This window comes from Ovis aries, chromosome 2 (assembly GCF_016772045.2).
Source record: "Ovis aries strain OAR_USU_Benz2616 breed Rambouillet chromosome 2, ARS-UI_Ramb_v3.0, whole genome shotgun sequence".
NCBI classification, from domain to species: domain Eukaryota; kingdom Metazoa; phylum Chordata; class Mammalia; order Artiodactyla; family Bovidae; genus Ovis; species Ovis aries.
Genome location: NC_056055.1, coordinates 37600054 through 37623424, shown reverse-complemented (window position 1 = coordinate 37623424; position 23371 = coordinate 37600054). Strand labels below are relative to the sequence as shown.

The following is a 23371-nucleotide window of genomic DNA, read 5'->3' as shown; positions in this document are numbered from 1 at the left end:
GTTGCATTGGTGAATTTCATAATTCTTTATAAATTTTCATACTGCCATACTTACTCTGGAAGAATTTCTTTTATTATAGTAGTAGTCTAGGAAAACATTTTGGGAGACCTCAAGATTTTGACTAATGGTACTAAATTTTATAATTTTTAGAAAGGATAATCTAATTTCTCATAGAAATATGATGAGGCTACATTTTCAAGCACCAGAGTTCCAATCTTTTATGGAAATTTTTATAATCCTGTTTTATTCAAACATGCATTATATAACTGAGTGTGTGCTGTGTGCGCTTAGTTGCTCAGTCGTGTCTGACTCCTTGTGACCCCATGGACTACAGCCTGCCAGGCTCTTCTGTCCTTGGGGATTATCCAGGCAGGAATACTGGGGTGGGTTGACATGCCTTCCTGCAGGGGATCTTTCCAACCCGGGGATTGAACCGACATCTCCCACATTGCAGGTGGATTCTTTACTGTCTGAGTCACCAGGGAAGCCCATATAACTATGTAATAAATACTAAAGCTTTCTAAAGTATATACAGATCCGGAAGATGAAACAGATAAAATGAAAAAGAAAAGAAACCACTTCTAACTTACATCTGTTTTTTTTAATCCCATTCAATTCATCTTTTACAGTACTGTCCTAGAGTCATTTTTCTAGAATATACATCTGGCCTTTTCTGTCTGTATGTATGGTAACCCACTGCAGTATTCTTGCCTGGAAAATTTGATGGACAGAGAAGCCTGGCAGACTATGCCCTTAGGGTCGCATAGAGTTGGATATGACTGAGTTACTGAGCATGCATGTACAGCTTTCCCCTAAAACCCCTAAACATGGCCTCAGCCTGCCTTCATCCAGTCTTCTGTAGTTAACCCACCAAGCATCTCACTGCCGCACCTGCGGCTCCTCATTCTGTGCACCGGTGCCTTCTTGCTCTTTCCTCTGCTCTAATCCACTCAGGGCGTTACTTAAGGCAACACCTAGCCATAGGACGAGTACATTGTAGGCTTTCAAAGTATACAGTTTATTGGATTTTTTTAAATTCACAAGGTCATACAGCCATCATCACCATCTAACTCCAGTTAATTTCATCAACTCCAAAAGAAATCTCATATCCATTAGCAGTCAGGCTCAATTCTACCCTACCACCCGTAATTGCCTTTTATTATTCCTGGATACACTTCAGAATACTGTATTGCATTTAGTTGTCATGTCTTCTTTATAGTTTCCTCCAGTATTTGATGATTTCTCCATCTTTCTTTGTTTTTCATGACAGTTTTGAAAAGAACTGGTCAGATATTTTGTAGGATGTCCCTCTATTTGGGTTTGTTTAATGTTTTTCTCATGATTAGAAGGGTTATGGGTTTTGGGGTAAGAGCATCACCAAGATGGGCTGCATTTCTCATCACATCTTATCAGAAGGTCATGATTTCAATGATTTGACACTAGTGATGTTAATCTTATTCACTTGATTAAGGTGTTGTCTGCCAGGTTTCTCTACTGTAAAGTTAGTATTTCTTCCTTGCCCTACTCTATTCCTAGGAAGTGAGTCATTCAGCCCAGCCCACACTCCAGGGGGAGGGGAACTAAACTCCACCTCCTTAATGGGATATACCTATGTATATTATCTGGAGTGCTGCTGTAAGAAAGATTTGTCCCTTCCATAATATTTTTTCACTCAATAATTTATACCAATATGCACTCATTTATATTTATTCTTTACCTTGGTTTATCACCCAGTACTGTAAATTGCTTTACATTTGGCCAGTAGGGGCTCTTTCAGGTTGGCTTCTGTGGTGTGTGTTTGTTTTTGCTTTTTGTTTTTGGCATGCTCCCATTGTAACATTTCCTTACTTTCAGGCACTGTAAGATGCTCCATGCTCATGTTGTATTTCACTCCCCCAGATCCAGTATCAAGTATTCCTCCAAATAGCCTTGATTCTTTTTATTAGAAAATGGTATTTTGAAACTAAGATCTGAGGAACTGAGTATTCTTGTTGCTATTAGGATGTGACTGCATTTGGACTCCAGGTTTATTTTTGGCTATGCTGGGCTTTCTCAACTTACGGCGAGCAGGGACTATTCTCTAATTGAGGCGCACAGACTTCTTGTGGCAGTGGCTTCTTTCATTGCAGAGCACGGGCTCTAGTAGTTGTGGCACACGGTCTTATTTGGGGCTTCCCAGGTGGCACTAATGGTAAAGAATCTGCCTGCCAGTGTGGAGTCGTGGGTTCAATCCCTGGGTCAGGAAGATGGCCTGGAGAAGGAAATGGCAACCCACTTCAGTATTCTTCCCAGGAGAATCCCATGGACAGAGGATCCTGGCGGGCTGTAGTCCATGGGGTCACAAAGAGTTGGATACAACTGAGCACAGCACAGCACAGCACGGGCTTACTTGCCCTGCAGCATGTGGGATCTGCCTGGACTGGAGATTGAACCGCTGTCCCCTGCGTTATTACAAATAATGGCAGATTCTTAAACCACTGGACCACCAGGAAACCCTCCCCACACCTGCCCCTTTTTAAAAAATAAGCAGCTTTTTTTGTGATTTTAATGTACATATACTGTTCACCCATTTAAAGTACACAATTCATCTGTTTCTAGTATATTCATTAAATTTTGTGACCATAACCATAAACAGTTTTAGAGCATTTTCCTCATCCCAAAAGTTCATACGTCTGTTTCCTCCCAATTTACCCTGCTGCTGCTGCTCAGTCGCTTCAGTCGTCTCTGACTGTGCGACCCCATAGACGGCAGCCCACCAGGCTCCACCGTCCCTGGGATTCTCCAGGCAAGAACCGCTAATCTCTCGTTTTCATAAACATGTGGTCTTTTGTGACTGTCTTACTTCACATAGCTGATGTTTTTGTGGTTCATCTACATTGTAGTATGTGTCAGTACTTCATTCCTCTTTTCCCCTACAGGGAAGCTCAGTCCTAACAACTGGACCACCAGGGAACTCCTGTACGTCATTCCTTTTAATTGTCATATAATATTCTAGTGTATGGATATATAATGCCTTTTGTACATTCGTTCCTCAGGTAATGGACATTTGGGGTTGTTCTACATTTTGTCTGTTATGCTGCTGTGTACATTTCTGTACAAGTTCTTATGTAGTTCATTTCTCTTGGTCATACCTGGTAGCGGACTTGGTCTGGCACAAGTTTATTCTTTCAAGGAACTGCTAGACTGTTTTTCAAAGTGACTACCATTTAGTATCCCCTTCAGCAATGTATAAAGCATTCTAATTTCATGACATCCTACAACATTTTTTTTTTTAATCGCTCTCTTCAACTATAGCCAGTAGGTGTATGTCAAATGATATCTCATTCTACTTTTAGAATGCACTTCCCTGATGGCTAATGATGCTGAGTATCTCTTCATATGCATATTAGCCATTTGTTTATATTCTTTGGAGAAATGTCTGTTCAGATACTGTGCCCATTTTTAAATTGAGTTATTTGTCTTTATTACTGAGTTATAAGCATTCTTTATGTTTTCTGGGTATGTGTCCTTTATCAGATTTGCAAGAATTTACCTCCATTCTGTAGGTTGGTTGTATTTTCATTTTCCTAATGATGGCTTTCATTCCTTCTGGTTTTCCTGTTACATGTATCTTATACTTTTTGCATTTCCCACAGTCCTTGGATAGTCTGTTCTGGTCCATCCTACCCCAGTTCTTTGTTCTCTTTGCTTTTCTGTTTTCAGGGATTCTATGCATAATATCCTGTAGTTCAGAGGGTTTTTTCCCTCAAACCATGTCCAGTGTTAGAAAGCAGCCCATCAAGGCATTCTTCAGTGTTTTTATCTCTAGCATTTGACTTTGGTTCTTTCTTAGGATTTCCATCTCTCTGCTTATGTTGCCTATCTGTTTTTGCATACTGTCTACTTTGTCCACTGGAATCCTTAGAATATTAATCATAGTTGTTTAAATTCTGATAATGCCTACATCCCTGTCATATCTGGTTGTGATAATTTGCTCTATTTTTTTGTGTGATATATCCTTTTGTTATGCCTTGTAATTTTTTCTGATTACTTAGCTGTGATATACTCTGTTAAAGGAATATGCTATAAGTATCTCAGTAATATAGTGGTGGGGTGTGAGGGGAAGGGAAAGAGTTGTGTACTTCTGTGATTAGGTTTCTGCCTTTTAGCGAGGCTTTGCCTCTAGACTGTGAACTTTTCAAAAGAGTTTCTCAGTTTTTCTTTGCCCCTGAGGTGGGATATTAGGGTTGGAGTTCTATATTTCTCTTCCCCTAGGTTAGTTATGCTTTGACAATAATCCTTCCAAGTTAGGTTCTAAGTAGTTTCTCCTGAGGGCAGGCCTAGTTAAAAGCGGAATCCTCCAGTGTATTTAAAAGGATTTAACTTCACTCCTTTGCATGTGGAATCTAGTTGTCTCAGCATAATTTGCTGACAAGGCCTTTTCCCCATTGAATTGTCCTTGTGTTAATACCAAACTGTCTTGATCACTATAGATGTGTAGTATATTGGAATTGGGTAGTATGAGTTGTCTCACTTTGTTCTTTTTCAAGATCATGTTAGCTATTCTGGGTCCCCCAAGTACCAATTTTGCCATTTCTGTAAAGGAAGTAGTGAAAAAGTTGACTTAAAATTCAACATTGAAAAAACTAAGATCATGGCATCCAGTCCCATCACTTCATGGCAAATAGATAACAGATGAGGAAACAATGGAAACAGTGACAGACTTTATTTTCTTGGGCTCCAGCATCACTGCAGATGGTGACTGTAGCCATGAAATTAAAAGATGTTCTTGCTCCTTGGAGGAGAGGCTATGACCAACCTGCTGCTGCTGCTGCTAAGTCGCTTCAGTCGTGTCCGACCCTGTGCAACCCCATAGATGGCAGACCACCAGGCTCCCCCGTCCCTGGGATTCTCCAGGAAAGAACACTGGAGTGTGTTGCCATTTCCTTCTCCACTGCATAAAAGTGAAAGTGAAGTTGCTCAGTTGTGTCCAACTCTTAGCGACTCCATGGACTGTAGCCTACCAGGCTCCTCCGTCCATGGGATTTCCAGGCAAGAGTACTGGAGTGGGGTGCCATGACCAACCTTGATAGCATATAAAAAGCAGAGACATTACTTTGCTGACAAAGGTCCGTCTTGTCAAAGCTATGGTTTTTCCAGTAGTCATGTATGGATGTGAGAGTTGGACTACAAAGAAAGCTGAGTGCCAAAGAATTGATGCTTTTGCACTATGATGTTGGAGAAGACTCTTGAGAGTCCCCTGGACTGCAAGAGATGAAACCAGTCAATCCCTAAAGGAAATCAACCCTGAATATTCACTGGAAGGACTGATTTTGAAGCTGAAACTCCAATACTTTGGCTACCTGATGTGAAGAACTGACTCACTGGAAAAGACTTCGATGCTGGGAAAAATTGGAAGACAGGAGAAGAAGGGATGACAGAGGATAAGATGGTTGGATGGCCTCACTGACTCATTGGACATGAGTTTGAGCAAGCTCTGGGAGTTGGTGATGGACGCGAAGCCTATTGTGCTGCAGTCCATGGGGTTGCAAATAGTCAGACACAACTGAGCAACTGAACTGAAAAGAAGGTAGCAGAGATTTCCATACAGTGATGTTGAATGTGTGGATCAACTTGGGGAGGATTACCATCTTAAGAATATTAATTCAGGATTGGGAACTTATGTACACCCGTGGCGGATTCATGTCAGTGTATGGCAAAACCAATACAGTATTGTAAAAGTAAAATAAAGTAAAAATAAAAATTAAAAAAAAAAGAATATTAAATCTTGTAGTCCATGAACATGTGTGTGTGTGTGTATTTGCTCAGGCGTCTCCAACCCTTTGTGACCCCATGGACTGTAGCCCTCCAAGTTCTTCTGTCCATGGAATTTTCCAGGCAAGAATACTGAAGTGGGTTGCCATTTTCTTCTCTAAGGGAACTTCCCGATCCAGGCATCAAATCCATGTCTCCTGGGTTGCCTACATTGGCAGGCAGATTCTTTATCACTATGCCATCTGGGAAACTACATGAACATGGATATTTAATATTTACTTAAGTCTTTAATTTCTTTTAAAAATGTTTTGTACTTTTTAGAGAGTGAGTTTTGCACACGTTTTTGTTAAAGATTTTTTCTTTTTTATGTGAACCATTTTTAAAGTCTTTATTCTGGGTTTTTTGTTTGTTATAAAATATTTTGGTTTTTTTGGCCATGAGGCACATGGGATCTTCCCTCCTCCACCAGGGATTGAACCCACACCCCCTGCATTGGAGGGGGAAGTCTTAATCACTGGACTGCCAGGGAAGTCCCAAGTTTGCACTTCTTGTTATTAAATTCATTCCTAAGTATTTATTTTTTTTGTTGCCATTATAAATAGAATTTCCTTAATTTCATTTTGATTTTGTTCAGGGCTACTGTATAGAAATATAATTGATGCTGATATTATAAATTTTATCTTGCAACTTTACTGATTTGCTGTTCTAATATATTTAGTGGATTCTTTTGATTTTTTTGTATACAGGATTATATAATTTACAAATAGAAATAACTTTGCTTCTTACTTTCTAACCAAGATACCTTTTATTTCATTTGCTTGCCAGTTGCCCTGGCTAGCATCTCCAATACAGTGTTGAATACACGTGATGAGAGTGGACATCCCTGTATAATTTCTGAAATTCCTTAACCATTAAGTATAATATTAGTTGCAGTTTTGTTTACTAGATGTCCTTTGTCAAAGCAAGGAATTTCCCTTGTATTTCTAGTTTGTTGGGTGTTTTCAGTCATGAAGGGGTGTTGAACTTGTGGAGTTATTTCTATAATCAACATCATATAACTATACAGTTCAGTTATTTATTGGTATACGAATTACTTCTTTGTGTGCTTTGTGCTCTTTAGTAGATTTATAATTATTATGCTATGTAGTTTTTTAATTTAATTTATTTATTTTTGGCTGTGATGGCTCTTCACATCCAAATCACACTGGGATTTTCTCCAGTTGTGGGGAGTGGGGGCTACTCTCTAGTTGCTCTGTGCAGGCTCTTCACTGCAGGGTCTTCTCTTGTTGTGGAGCACAGGCTCTAGGGCATGTTGCTTTCAGTAGTTGTAGCCAGTGGGCTAAGGAGTTGTAGCTCCCAGGCTCTAGAGCACAGGCTCAATAGTTGCGGCATATGGACTTAATTTCTTCATGCTGTGTTTGATCATGTGATTTGATCATGCTTCTCAGATAAGGGATCAAACTCATGTCTCCTGCATTGGCAGGCAGATTCTTTACCACTGAGCCACCAAGGAAGCCCTGTTTTTCAAATTGGGAGGAAAAAGTTATAAACAAAAAGAACATTTATTATATCTTCTGTATCTATCCTGTACTTGTACTATATATTTATTTGTGCTCTTTCTTCATCTTGTTTCACATAGTAGTTAGTGTCCTTTCCTTTCAGCCTAAAAAACTCCCTTTAGTATTTCTTGCAGGTGAGGTCCGCTAGTCATCATCTGCTAGTTCTCAGTTTTTGTTTACCTAGGAATGTTTTAATTTGCCTATTTGAGTTTTGAGGAATAGTTTTGCTGGATATAGAATTTTCAATTGACAGATTTTGTTCTTTGTACTTTGAATGTTATTCCACTGCTTTCTGGGTTCCTAGTTTCTGGTGAGACAGCCTCTGTTTGATGGATGGTTTCTTTCTTGCTGCTTTCAAGATTCATTCTTTAGTTGTGAACAGTTTGATTATGATATATAGATAGATAGATGTGTATCTCTGAGTTTTTCTCTTGGGAGTTTGTTGAGCTTTTGATTGTTAGAGTCATTGTTTTAATCAAATTTGGCAAATTTTTGGCCATTATTTCATCAAATGCTCTTTTTGCCCCTTTTGTTTCCTCTTCCGAGACTCTTAATATATATATATTGATAACCTGATGTCCCATAGGTCTCTGTTCGTTACTTTCTATTTCTCTTAACTCAGACTGGTTAATCTAAACAGAGCTTTCTTCAGTTTCACTGATTCTTTTTTTCTGTTTCATCAAATCTGCTGTTCAGCCTATCTAGCAGATTTTTAAAATTTCAGTTACTGTATTTTGCAGCTTTGTGGTTTATATTTGGTTCTTTTCCTCCAAAGCTTTTTTTTGCTTATTTTTTACAATTTCTTCATGTTCATATGCTGAAAGATTTTCCATATACATTTCCTTATTTCTTTAGCCATGGTTTCTTTTAATCTTTGGAATATATTTAATACAGCTGATCTAAAGTCTTTTTCTAATAAATTAAATATCTGACCTTCCAGTTTCTGTTGGTTGCTGTTTTTACCCTTTGTATGTGCCATACTTTCTTTTCATGTTTTGTAATATTTTGTTGAAAACTGGATGCTTAAATAATATATTGTGGCAACAGGAATTTGGTTGTTCTTGTTTGTTGTGGTTGCTTCCTTACTTAATGACTTTTCTGACCTAATTCTGAAACGTCTGTGTTCTTGGTTGTGTGTGGCCAGTAAAGTCTTCACTTGGTTAGCTGAGTGGTCACCCAGTAATTGGGGAGAAGGTTACCTTATTAAATGAAATGCAATTGTTTTCCTGGAATCAACAAACCTCCTGGGCATTTTAGAGGAGCTCTGTGTGTCTTTGGGGGCATTTTAGAGGAGCTCTATGTGCATTTGGGGGCATGCCTTTAACACTCAGCTAGGTAGTTGCAAATTCAGCCTAGCTCTCACTTCCTGCTTGTGCAGATCTCAGGTTCACCAGAGGTGCTAGTTGAAGGCCATCTAATGACCTCTTGTGACTTTTCTGAGCATGTGCATAGCTGAGGCATATTCATGGCTTTATACATTGGCCTGATCTTCTAGTTAGAAATTGGTCGGAGATTTTCAAAGCCATACAGACATTTCATATTCCACCCTTTCCTATTAAAATAGTTGTTCAGTCTGTTTGACCTGCTGAGTCCCTGATGGCTCAGATGGTAAAGAATCCACCTGTGATATAGGAGACCTGGGTTCGATCCCTGGATTGGGATGATCTCCTGGAGATCTTTTAACTAGAGCAAGTTAAAATACCACAAAGTTTACTATAAAAACCAGTTCAACTATTTTCCTTGAATAAATCCTCCCTGAATTGCTACAAGCCTCACGTGATTTTCTAGATTTTGAAGAAGTTAATTCTTACAATTTTTGCTATTTTTCTCATTGCTTTTATTGAAGACAGAATTTTTGACGATCCTAACTCCCATTTTCACTACTATCCTCAGCTTTACTCTCAGCTTGTCCTTTCATTCCTGTCCTCATTCCCTTTTACTGGTATGGTTAGATGAGACTTTGTTTGGATTTATTCATATTTGAAGTGTGGGATTCTGCTGAGGACATTCACTGTAACTGTATTTACAATAGCAAAAGAGTGCAAAACCACCAATATGTTCCAAAATAAGGAAATAGATTTTTTTTAATGGTTCATCTATGTATCCCATTTGATGGAAACATTTTGCAAATACTGACAATCATACATACAAAGGAAAATGTTTATGATATAATACAGTTGGAAAGAAACAGTATAAATACAGTAATTGAAAATAAGCTTTGTAAAGAGATAAGCATACTTGAGCATGAAAAATTCTGGTAGGAGCCATATCAAAATGATAGCATTTGTTACTCCTTGGTGATAGTTAAATGGTGTTAAGTAAAACAAATTATCTTTGTTCTACATTATACCATAAGGTTGTATTAATTGTTATTAATATGAAATGCAGCCATTAATGTGACACACATACTAAACTTTTTCATTCATGTTTATTCAGGTAAAAATTATATAACTGTTGAACATTGGCAATTTAACATAAATTTTTATAAATAAATAAAGAGAGAGTTGTAAAAACATGCTAATAACCCTAGCATTGGGGCTAACAAAATACATATGAACTGTTTTAATCTCCAGAGTTTATGGTGTAGAAAAATATTCAGTTTCACTGGAGTATATTAGGGTGAATTGTTAGGCACATAAGTAACCTGTAGTCTTACTTATTAGCATTTCATTTTTTTTTCCTTTTTAGGCGCATATTAAATTTCCTATTGACTACCCATATTCACCACCTACCTTCAGATTCTTGACCAAAATGTGGCACCCCAACATTTATGAGGTAAGAGATATCTATCATGAATTTCTTTGAAGATTTGATTTTTTGACACTGTCCTTTAAAATAACCTCCATAGCTCAGTATACTGTGGTGACAAAGAACTATTTGTGGCTTTTATTATACCAGTGTATATTATGGTTAGGGCTTTCCAGGTGACTCAGTGGTAAAGAATCCTCCTGCCAGTACAGGGGACTCAGGAGCCACAAGTTCGATCTCTGGGTTGGGAAGTTCCCCTGCAGTAGGAAATGGCAATCCACTCCAGTATTCTTGCCTGGAGAATTCCATGGACAGAGGAACCTGCCGGTCTACTGTCCATGGGGTCGCAAAGAGTTGGACATGACTGAGCACACACTGTTCCATATTACGGTTAATTTAAGATTGAGACTTTAAAACTTTGCTGCTCATTGCTAAGATTATAATTCATATGTGTTAGCATTTACATTTTTAAAAATTTAATAAAGTTATACAAATTTATTTGTGTACCTGTTCCCTAGCTTCACAGACTCTAGCTTCACAATTTGGCACTTTGATCAGAGATTCAGCTTGTGGCGAAGGGAGTGGGAATCATTTGTACTGGTCTCCTTTAAGGAGTTGCTGCATACTGGCTGAGAGTCTCTTCTGAAAGAAATTCAGGGTTAGGGTCTTCTGTTGGATAAGTGCACATGCCTGGGAAAACAATTTCTAGCTTTTTTGATGAAATGTACTTAGCTTTGTGCTAAGTTTTAAGGATCCTGAAATGATTCCTTATGTTTCTTGGGGTATATGTCAAGGCCTACTGATAAATCCTTTGAGTCTACTCCTTTACCATTCTGTAGTCTGTTTCATTACAGTAGGAATCTGAAGTTGTAACTGAGGCCCAAGCATTAAATTTGTTTTTCTAAATTTGCGACTTTAGTAGTATAATTTTTGGGTTTTTTTTTTGGTCACCATGTATATTGGCAAGCTCCTGTGCTCCAGAAATAGAGCTACAAGGCCTTTACTTATTCTATAGTGCTGAACAGATCTCAGTCTATTTAAAGAACACCTTGGAGCAGCATTATTGTTTTTCACAATCTGCTTTTTTCTGTAAGTCATTATCTTCATTTTTCTTTTCTTAAAACGGGACAAAGAGTGCTCAAAAGGTGATACATTGTAACATTTCCAGAAATAAGCTCCCAGAATATTGTTTTCTTTAGTATCTTTAGTATTTGACATAACCATAATACAAACAACACTGAATGTGTTATACCTTTCTGTATAACAAAGTTATCCTGTTGTAGGAGAGAGACTACAGAAATATTTCACTGTTTCATAAGTTAAAACTGAGTTCAGTTAATACCGAAATATTTTTGTGTCTGTCTCCATTTAATAATCACAAATTCTTGCCTTCAAAACTAGGTGGTATATATAGGTTTTAGATAATAAAAGAGAAGTGAAAACAACATTGAATGTGTTATACTGTTCTATGTAACAAATATATACCTTGTCTTGCCACTGAGAATGCATTCACGTTAGAGCCACACACTTGCCTGTTTCCATCTCATTTATCTAATTCTCAAACTTTTGTCAAAAAAGAAGAAAAAGCATGATAAAGGAACCAAAGCTTTTCCAGAAGAAAATGTAGGTAGATACAGTCCCCTTTCCATTGCTTTTTCACCACTTAGGTAGGCAACCTAGTTCTGTCTCTTAAGATTTAGCATTGGATCATTATTTATAGAAATATTTTTCATATTCATAAAAATTCTAGCAGTAAAATAATATATGCATATCTTACGGATATGCAGTTGTTTACCATGCCCTATAAGTTGTTTGTAAACAAGTGTTAAGTCATAGTTAAGCATTAAATTTGATGCAATCAAATGAGTCACAAGAGACTTTCCTCACATTTGTTAGTTTACTTTGCTACATTCTGGAAATGGTATGAGAATTGAACTTGGGGGCCCAAGTATGTATTTGTGATTTTAGACATTAGGGCTCATGGTTCTTAGCCAAAGGGATGGGATATTCTTGGAAATTGCTCTCTACTCATCCATCTATGTTGTCACCTAGAAACACAACGGACCTCAGTGTCTCTAGTCACCAAATTGTTTACTACAGAATTATTTTTAATAGAACTGGGATTGAAATGGGGGAACAGTGACAACAATATCAACAGCAACAAAATAATACTAAAGCAAAAGCCTACTCAAATGCTAAAATATATGAATTGATGAGTTTTTTGTGTATTAACTTTGTGAGCATTAAAAATATTGTAAGGACTATTTTGGGTAGAAAATAGTTCATCAAGTTTTTAAAAACTAGAGCTTTGGTATAGTTGTGTTAAATACATTCACAGATATTACTGTAGCCCCCAAAGTTATAAATAAACTGCTGTGTTACCAATTTGAACATTTATCATTGCCATATTTGTGAAATTTATAAATACCAAGGGGAAACTTAGAGAACAAAAGAAATTTAATATGAACTTGTCATCAATGACCATGCTACACAGTTGACTCCTTTTTACTTTATATGTTAAGTGATCTCAGTAACAGTTTGCCTGGTTACATGTGTTGTGTGTGTTCAGAAGTAGATAACCAGACAAGCCCATTTGCTTCACAAATCATGTATTCAAATGAAGTTTTTGTACACAAACTCTTCAGTATGAACTTCACAGCTATGGCAACTCAAAAATCTCACTGCTCTTTGTATTTGTTTTCATTTTACATCTCAGAACTGCCTTTCTCAAAGCTTAGAACTTCTCCCTCCCCTCTCCTTTTTTTTTTTTCTAAGATTTATTTATTTTTGGCTATGGTGAGTCTTTGTTGTTGCACATGGGCTTTCTCTCTTTGCAACAGGCAGTGGCTACTTTTTGTTGTGATGCGCAGGCTCCTCCTTGGAGTGGCTTCTCCTTGAGCTTCAGTAGTTGTTGCTTGCAGGCCCTAGTGCACTGGCTCCATAGTTTGTGGCTTATGGGCTTAGTTGCTTCACAGCATGTGGAATTTTCCTGGCCCGGGGATCAAACCCTTGTCACTTCCCTATAACCTGCAGATATTTCCTCTCGTACGTATCGATTGTTTTTTTCCCATTTTCTTTGATAATGTCCTTTGCACAAAAGTGCTGAATTTTGATGGAGAGGTCTAGTTTATCTTGTTTATGCATGGTTTTGGTGTCATACCTAAAAGTCCATTGCTAAATCCAAAGTCATGAGGATTTTAAACACACATACAGACAGACACAGACACACTGTTATAAAAAGACTTTATGATTTAGGCTCTTGGATCTTTGTTCCATTTTGAGTTAATTTTGTATATGGTATGAGGTAGGAGTTCAACCTCATTCCTTTGGAAATCCAGTCCCAGCATCATTTGCTAAAGAGACTGTTCTTTCCCCATTGGATGAACTTACCATCTTATCAGAAATCAATTGGCCATGTTGTATGAATCTGTGTAGACTCTCAGTTCTGTTGCCTTGATCTATATATCTGTCATGCCAGTCCTAAACTGTCTTATTCTTGTAGCTCTATAGTAAGTTTTGAAATCAGGAAGTATGAATCCTTCAACTTTATTATTTTCCAAGATTGTTTTGGCTTTTGTGAGTCCCTTAAATTTCCTTATAAATTTTATGGGCGGTTTGTCAGTTTCTACAAAAAGGGAAGCTAGGGTTTTGATTGGGATTGGATTGAATCTGTTTTATTTATTTTTGCCATGCCACATGGCTTGTGAGATCTTAGTTCCCTTACCAGAGATTGAACCTAGGTCCTGGGCAGTGAAAGCACAGAGTTCTAACCTTTGTCCATGGGATTTTTCAGGCAAGAATACTGGAGTGGGTTGCCATGCCCTCCTCCAGAGATGCCTCCACTGGAATTTCAAAAATCCCAAAATGAACTGACTTGAGGGTTGATCTTATATCCTACAACTTTGTTGAATTGATTCTCTCTAGTAGTTTTCTTGTGAGTTCTTTGGGATTTTCTTTGACTTTTACAATAAAAATGGATTTACTTCTTCCTTTTCAATTTGTACACTTTCAGAATTTTTCTTAATTCCTCTGGCTACTACTTCCAGTACATTGTAAATAGCAATGGTAAAAGTGGGTGCCCTTTGTCTTATTTCTGATCTCAGGAAAGTTTTCACCATTGAGGATGCTAGCTGTGGGTTGGTTTTTTGGTCTCAAATTTATTTATCTTCTTAATATAACTCCCATTTACACTTTTAAGATAGCTGGAAAGTATGGTTTTCTGAGTGTTTTTATTATGAGTAAGTGTTGGGTCTTGTCGAGTGCTTTGCCTGAATCAGTTGAGATGCCCATCTTTTTTTTTTTTTTTTTTTTTTTTAATGGAAACAAGGGCATTTTCTTTATTCTTAACCATGTTTTTATTCCAGGTTAAATCCAGCAGGTGAAACTGATTGCTCTCTTCCAGTGATCTGGGCTCAAAAGACAAATACAACTGCTGACGTCTTCATTGAATTCACTGATGATGAGACTTTTGCTGGAATTGTCCATCCTGCTGTTGCTCATTTAGGGTTGTTGTAAAATTGCTGCTGTTGTTTAGTCACTGAGTTGTGTCCGACTCTTGCAACCCCATGGACTGTAGCCCGCCAGGCTTCTCTGTCCATGAGATTTTTCAGGCAAGAATACTGGAGTGAGTTGCCATGCCCTCCTTCAGAGATGCCCATCTTTTGATATGTCATTTCTACATACATATCTGTTTACATCATTTCACTACTCAGAAATTTTACTTAACACACACACTAAACTGTGAACAAAGTAACATACTCCTCTGTTTGTTCTATTTTTCATTCAAACTGTGTTCTTCACTCCTGTGGTAGGTAGAATAATGCTTCCACAGAGATATCTGCATTGTAATCCCTGGAATCTGCGATATGTACCTTCACATGTTAAGAAGAATTAGGCTTGCTTATCAGGTGACCTTGAACTGAGATTATTTTGGACAATCTAGGTGGTCCCCATTAGAGTAGGGGGTCCCCAATCCCTAGGCCTTTTAGGAACCAGGCCACAGAGAATGAGGTGGGTGAGCAAGCCCCCATGTGATGGGCGAGCAAGCCAAGCCTCATCTGTATTTACAGCTGCTCCCCATTGCTCACATTATTGCCTGAGTATTAGATTCTCATAGGAGTGCAAACCCTACTGTGCTTGAATCATTCCAAAATCACCCCTCACACCCCCACCCCTTTGAAATTGAAGTCACTCAGTCATGTCCATCGGAGAAGGCAATGGCACCCCACTCCAGTACCCTTGCCTGGAAAATCCCATGGACAGAGGAGCCGGGTGGGCTGCAGTCCATGGGGTCTCGAAGAGTCGGACACGACTGAGCGACTTCACTTTCACTTTTCACTTTCATGCATTGGAGAGAAATGGCAACCCACTTCAGTGTTCTTGCCTGGAGAATCCCAGGGACGGAGGAGCCTGGTGGTCTGCTGTCTATGGGGTCGCACAGAGTCGGACACAACTGAAGCGACTTAGCAGCAGCAGCAGCAGTCATGTCCAACTCTTTGCAACCCCATGGACTTTAGCCTGCCAGGATCCTCTGTCCATGGGATTTTCCAGGCAAGAATACTGGAGAGGGTTGCCATTTCCTTCTCCAGGATATCTTCCCAACCCAGGGATTAAACCCAGGTCTCTTGCATTGTAGGCAGATACTTTACCATCTGAGCCACCAGGGAAGTCTAAATATTTCTTTGAGCCCCTTTTTTGGTGGGGGGTGGGGATGGCAGCAAGAATATGGAGTGGGTTGCCATTCCCTTCTCTAGGAGATCTTTCCGACCCAGGGACTGAACCCTGGTCTCCCGCATTGTAGGCAGACGCTTTACCGTTTGAACCACCAGGGACGTTTTCCCCACCCCTGGTCGTGGAAAATTGTCTTCCGCCAAACCAGTCCCAGGCATCAAAAAAGTTGGGGACCACTGCCTTAAAGTGGAAGAGGTAGGGTAGGAAGAGAATCAGAGTGAGAAGGAGATGTGACTTTAGAAGAAAGGCTCCAAAAATGCAGCATTGCTTCCTTTGAGGATTAGAGGAAGAGGGCCAAGAACAAAAGAATGTGGGTGGCCTTTAGAAGCCAGAAAGGGCAACGAAAGGGATTCTTTCCTGGAGCCTCCAGTAAGGAATGTGTTGCTACCCACACAGTTGACTTTAACCCTGTGGAGAGCAGTGTCAAACTTAGACCTACAAGACTGTAAAATAATAAATTTGTGTTGTTTTCAGCCAATTTTGTGGTAATTGGTATAATAGTACAAAATAAATATAACTACCCAAACATATTTCTGATGTTGGTTTATTTTTTCAGGCAATCTCATGTCTAAATTTCCTTTAGGTTATTAAAATTGAAATCATTATTTAAGCTTCTTCAACCTTTAAGCCTTTCATTTTTCTTCCAAAGCACCTCCTAGGTGTCCTCTCCAAATATATCTAGTTTCTCTCTCCTCGTTTCCATAGTGTTTTGTTTTTTTTTTTTTTAACTTTTTCATGTTCTCTAACATTAATACAAAGTTTTGGAATATAGTGTTTTACATTGATGTTATTAAAATTTTATTTTCCTTTTTAAAATGTTCTTTTATCTGGGTGTGTGTGTACATGTATATAAATTCAGGTTTATATATAAGATTTATTCTACTTTATATGATTATACCTCTCTTTTTAAACATTTGAATCTTTTATTTTAAACCAATAGGCTACTACATCTTTCTCAGTCTTTTCTGTTAATAGTCTCTATTGCATATGAGAGAGTCCATGTGTGTTTTAACTTAGCACTTGTGAATTAGATCCTATAATTTAAATTTATGAACCAGAATATTATACATAGTGGTGAGTTCTTCTCATATACCAAGGGAGTTATATATAATTGTTAGGAGGCATGTATCAGTTTATATAAACCATACTTATTGAAGCCAGTCATTGATATTAAAGGTGATTATAGCTTCTCTGTAGACAGGTTATAGGCAGATTTTCTTTTTAAAAAATTGGGGTATATTTGCTTAACAACATTGTGTTAATTTCTGCTGTACAGTGAAGTGAATCAGCTATATATAAACATGTATTCCCTCCCTCTTGGACCTCCCTTCCTTTTACCACACCCTCTACCCCCATCCCACCCATCCAGGTCACCATGGAGCACCCAGCTAAGCTTCCTGCACTATACATCAGGTTCCCACTAGTGATCTATTTTACACATGGTAGGGTATCTATGTCAGTTCCAATGTCTCAATTCATTCCTCCCTTCCCCCACCCATGTTCACACATCCATTTTCTTCATCTGTCTCTGTTCCTGCCCTGCAAATATGTACAATTTTTCTACATTCCACATATATGCATTAATATATGGTATTTTTCTCTGACTTCATTCTTTGTGACAGTCTCTAAATCCATCCACATCTCTACAAATGACCCAATTTCATTCTTTTTTATGACCAAATAATATTCCATTGTGTATATATATGTGGTGGTGGTGTTTAGTCACTAAGTCGTGTCTGACTCTCGCAACCTCATGGACCCACCAGACTCCTCTGTCTGTGGGGTTTTTCAGGCAAGAATACTGGAGTGGGTTGCCATTTCCCTTTCCCAACCCAGGGATCAAACCTGTGTTTCCTACATTGGCAGGTGGATTCTTTACCACTGAGCCTCTTTTATATATATATATATATATATGTATATACACCACATCTTTTTAAATCCATTTATCTGTTGATGGACATCTAGTTTGCTGGTATGTTGTGACTATTGTAAATAGTGTGCTGCAGTGAACATTGGGGTGCCTGTGTCTTTTTGAATTATGGTGTTCTCAGGGTATTTGCCCAGTAGTGGTGTTGCTGGGTCGAATGGTAGTTCTATTTTCAGTTTTTTTTAAGGAACCTCCATACTGTTCTCTATAGCAGCTGTATCAATTTACATTCCTACCAATAGTGCAAAAGTGTTCCCTTTTTCTCCCCACCCTCTTTAGCATTTATTGTTTGTAGATTTTTTGATGATAGTTGTTCTGACTGGTGTGAAGTGATACCTCATTGCAGTTTTGATCTGCATTTCTCTAATAATTAGTGATGTTGAGCATCTTTCCATGTGCCTCTTGGCCATTTGTATGTCATTTTGAGAGAAATGTCTATTTAGGTCTTCTGCCCATTTTTTTGATTGGGTTGTTTAGGGTTTGTTTTTCTTTTAATATTGAGCTACGTGAGCTGTTTGTATGTTCTGGAGTAATCCCTTGTCAGTTGCTTTGTTTGCAAATATTTTCTCCCATTCTGAACCTTGTCTTTTCATCTTGTTTATGGTTTCCTTTGCTCTGTGAAAGCTTTTAAGTTTAATTAGATTTGTTTAATTTTTGTTTCATTATTCTAGGGAGTAGATACAAAAAAATCTTCCTGTGATTTGTATCAAAGAGTGTTCTTCCTATGTTTTCCTTTAAGAGTTTTATAGTGTACCATCTTACATTTAGGTCTATAATCCATTTTGAGTTTATTTTTGTGAATGGTGTTAGTGTTCTAATTACATTCTTTTACATGTAGCTATCCAGTTTTTCCAGCAGCACTTACCAAAAAGACTGTCTTTTCTCTGTTGTATATTCTTATCTCCTTTGTCATAGATTACATGACCGTGACCATAGGTACGTGGGTTTATCTCTGGGCTTTCTCTCCTGTTCATTGATCTATAGGTCTATTTTTGTGCCAGTACCATACTGTCTTGATTACTGTAACCTTGTAGTATAGTCTGAAATCAGGGAGCCTGATTCCTACAACTTTGCTTTTCTTTCTCAAAATTGCTTTGGCTATTTGGGATCTATTTTGTTTCTATACAAATTATAAAGTTTTTGTTCTAATTCTGTGACAAATGCATTGGTAATTTGATAGGGATTACATTGAGTTTGTAAATTGCTTTAGGGTAGTATAATCGTTTTCACAGGATTGATTCTTCCGATCCAAGAACATGGTATGTCTTTCCATTTGTTTGTGTTGTCTTTGATTTCTATCTTCAGTGTCTTCTTGTTTTCTGAGGACGGGTCTTTTGCCTCCTTGGGTAGGTTTATTTCTACTTGTTTTACTCTGTTTTGTTGCGATGGTAAATGGAGTTGTTTTCTTAATTTCTCTTTCTGGTCTTTCATTGTTAGTGTTATAGGAATGCAAGAGATTTCTGTGCATTAATTTTACATCCTGCAACTTTACCAAATTCATTGATTAGCTCTAGTAGTTTTCTGGTGGCATCTTTAGGATTTTCTATATAGAGTATCATGTCATTTGCAAACAGTGACAGTTTTACTTCTTTTCCAATTTGGATTCCTTTTATTTATTTATTTTTCTTTTCTAATTGCTGTGGCTAGGGCTTCCAAATTGAATAATAGTGGCAAAAGTGAACATTCTTGTCTTGTTTCTGATCTTAGAGGAAATGCTTTTAGTTCTTCACCAGTGAGGTGGTGTTTGCTGTAGGTTTGTCATATATGCTGTCTCTAGGCAGATTTTAGGCAAAAGTAAGAAAAGTATTTTGGAGGTTGGTCAAAATGAATATTTATAATATAAAAATGCTTAATTCTTCTCTATCATTGGATCTAAACATGAAGAAAAAGCAGTTTACTCCCCAGCGGTAAGAAAACAAGTTTCCTAGGAATAAAAGGAATTTCAGCAGAATTTTTTTTTATATTATACTTTGGAGTATTTACTGAATGTGTTATTTGTGTCTTGTAGAATGGAGATGTATGCATTTCAATTCTTCATCCACCTGTAGATGACCCACAGAGTGGAGAACTGCCCTCTGAAAGGTGGAATCCTACTCAAAATGTCAGGTAAGGAATTACATAAGGAATAATCTGGTTTCTGGCTGGCTCTTAACATTGGATATAATCTTTTAACAAGTACAAAAGAATCCTTTCTATATATGATTGCTTTGTTTTATGCTAGAGCTTTATGTAGCATGCGTGCATCATTTTGAAGAGTTGTATTTATGGGCTAATAATGCATATGTTGCTCATTTCTGTGTTCACTTTGGAAGAATTATTCTCTTAGTTCTTCCTCTTGCATTATCTGAGTTCCACCCTGCTGCTTTAGATTTCATGACTTCTGTGTTTGAATCGGTTGCTTCTGTGTTCTAGGACTCTTACTACTTTTTGCTGAAAAGTCTAAGTGTTTACACTTTTTTTTAATCCATTCATCAGTTGATGGACATTTCAGTTGTTTCCACTCATTGGCTATTATGAATAATGCCGCTGTGAACATTGCATGCAAGTTTTTATGTGCACATATGTTTTCATTTCCTTGGACTTATTCCTGGAAATGGAATTGTGGGGTCATAACTCAATGTTTAACTTTTCAAGGAACTGCCATGTTTTCCAACATGCCTGCACTAAATTTTTAGTGCATTCCCACCAGCACTGTGAGAGAATTCAAATTTCTCCAGATCTTTGTTAGCACTTGTTATTTTCCATGTTTCTTATTATAACTATCCCAGAAGGTTGACTGGGTATTCTTACTTTAGTTTTGTCATCAGTGTGTTTCTTTTAAAATAACTTCAAAAAACTTATAATGATTTTAGATTATCAGAAAAATTATGAAGTACAGATAGTACCCATGTTCCCCACACCTGCCAGGTTTCTTTGTTACTAAAATCTAACATTAGTATGGTTCATGTATTACAATTAGTGAACTTGTATTAGTACGTTATGATTGATCAAAGTCCATATTCTTTCACGTTTCCTTAATTTTTACCTAATGTCGTTTTTTGTGCTCTAAGATCCTACACATTATAGAGAGCACGTTATGTGTAATAGATGTTTCTTCTTAGACAACTGCAACAGTTTCTTCGACTTTTCCTTGGTTTTGATGACCTTGACAGTTTTGAAGGGTGTTTTATAGAATGTCCCCCAACTGGGATTTTGTTTGATGTTTTTTTCTGCTTATTTTACTGGAGTTGTGAGTATTGGGAGAAATTAAGGTAAAGTACATTTTTATCATGTCATATCAAGGTTACATACTGTCAGCATGACTTATCACTCTTGTTGGTAACATTCGTCACCTGGCTGAGACTTGCTTTTAGGATTTCTCCACTGTAAAACTCCTCATTTCCTACTTTCTGTTCTGTATAAAGGAAGTTGTAGGTGCAGCCCACACTAAGGAGTGGGGAACTATATCCCCAGGAGGCTGGAATATCTTTCAGGTTCTTCTGTATAGGAAATTAATCTGCTCTCCCACTTGTTAATCTTTTTTAATGATCTGGAATCTAGTAATTCAATTAGAATCTCCATTTTTGTCAAAAGCAAAGAATTTGAAGCTTCCTGATGTATGCAGGCCTCTCTTACCTGTTTCTTCAAGTTATGTATTTGCTTCTCACTCTCTGTAATGAGTATACCTAAAAGACTGTTCAAGACAGATGAGATACTTTTGATTATGCTAGTTACTCAATTCTTTTTAGGTACTTTGTTCTATCCAGTATACAGGATTGGGAAAAATGGGTATATTTTGGACTTCACCACATCTTGCAAGTATATTTTCTTAATCAGAAAAAAATGACTTCCCTTTTAATTCAACTAAATGTGTTGTTACACCTCACCTTGACAAGCATCATGCCTATGAATAATTCTCAGATCAGGTGTTAAGACTTGCCATAAGTTTATAATGTCTATGAAATAAAGAATCATGACACATTTCCTATACTTTCTGCTTTGCTTTAATGGGATTCTCCCTTGGGTTTGAAGCATTTCTCAACAGTATTCAGAGATGGAATTACTGAGTTTGTTTTAGTGAAGATGTAATTCCAGCAGCCCCAATCTGTACATATCTGAGTTTATTATACTCCACCAATAGCAAAATACTCTTTAAAAAATCACTCTATGCTTTTAACAAAATTATTTATGAGGAAGGAAAAACATCTCTATTTGTAAATTTCTCTTTGTCTTACACTTCTGACGTTTCATCCCCACTAAGCAAAGCACCATGAAAATACCTGGGATGTTTGGGAAATACGCATTTCCTGTGGGAAGGGAAAGGGAAGCTGGAAGGATCTGATGTGATATTTTATATTATCTCCAGGGTCACATATATATTAGTTTCAAGACGATTGCTTTACACAGGATCTTTTAGGATCATTAGGAAAATTAGTATTTTTCTGCCTCATCCCCTTGTATCTAAGCATCATACCACTGTTAGCTGAGTATTTGTACCTTTAGCTCATACATACTTTATTGCTTGAATTTTCAGCATCAAATAATACACTGACACTTGGATATAAAAGAAAAGGAAATCTTCTGCTTCCCCCTTCCCCCTCTAGCTTTTAAGTATTATTGTTTCTGCATTGTCAGGGTTATAAAACTTACGATCTGTACTATAATGTGACATAATCCCAGTTTTTAAAATTCTTATTCCTGTTGTTAGATCAAGTCACTATTTGCTGCTTATTATTTTACTTCCTTTGGTCTATTAATTGGCTGAAATTTGTTCATTAGTAATTTCTCAAGGGATTGCTCCTAGGAGCCGTATTTCATTCCCTGAATTCTCACACATGCAAAATATTATGTGCTGTGTATATGTGTTTATTAGTGTATACTAGTGTATTTGCCATTATATTTCAAATGACAGATTTTGACTAGAATGTAAGATTTCAGGATCATGCTTTCTTTCCTTGAGGATATTATTGGCATTACTCTGTGGTTGCTGTGGTAAAGTTTGGCTACCCTGTTTCTCATCTCTTTCAAGAAAAGGATTTAAATATTGGGGAAGATTTGTTGAAAAATTGGACCAAAACTGCAGAGGAGTTGTTTAAGTGATTTTGGTGCTTGTTTTTCAGGGCTAGCATTAACCCTAGACTAGAAGAAGGAGTTCTGAGGTGTTAGTGATTCTTGCTTTTGGAGGTTGAATGTTGAATCGGATGCTTCCCATACGACCCCATCCACTCTTTGAGAAAGCAAGCCTTCTCTCTTTCTCTTTTTGTTTGAGTGTGGCTTTAACAGTAGATATTTATTTTTTCACACTTTTGGACATGCACCACCCTTATGGCAGAAAGTGAAGAGGAACTAAAAAGCCTCTTGATGAAAGTGAAAGAGGAGAGTGAAAAAGTTGGCTTAAAGCTCAACATTCAGAAAACAAAGATCATGGCATCCGGTCCCATCACTTCATGGGAAAGAGATGGGAAAACAGTGTCAGACTCTATTTTTTTGGGCTCCAAAATCACTGCAGATGGTGATTGCAGCCATGAAATTAAAAGACACTTACTCCTTGGGAGGAAAGTTATGGCCAGCCTAGATAGCATATTCAAAAGCAGAGACATTACTTTGCCAACAAAGGTCTGTCTAGTCAAGGCTATGGTTTTTCCAGTGGTCATGTATGGATGTGAGAGTTAGA

The 23371-nt window shown here is 37.6% G+C and overlaps 1 protein-coding gene across 2 annotated transcripts in view; it reads left to right on the top strand.

Moving 5' to 3' along the window:
• UBE2R2 (ubiquitin conjugating enzyme E2 R2) overlaps positions 1-23371 on the top strand; it is a 101302-nt gene that overhangs the window by 65648 nt on the left and 12283 nt on the right. The window contains exons 2-3 of one of the 2 annotated variants that reach the window (XM_004004140.6): positions 10002-10088; positions 19727-19824. In XM_004004140.6, coding sequence (XP_004004189.1) covers positions 10002-10088; positions 19727-19824 — 185 coding nt within the window. The remainder of the gene's footprint in view (positions 1-10001; positions 10089-19726; positions 19825-23371) is intronic. The other variant, XM_042243095.2, reaches the window with a different exon arrangement.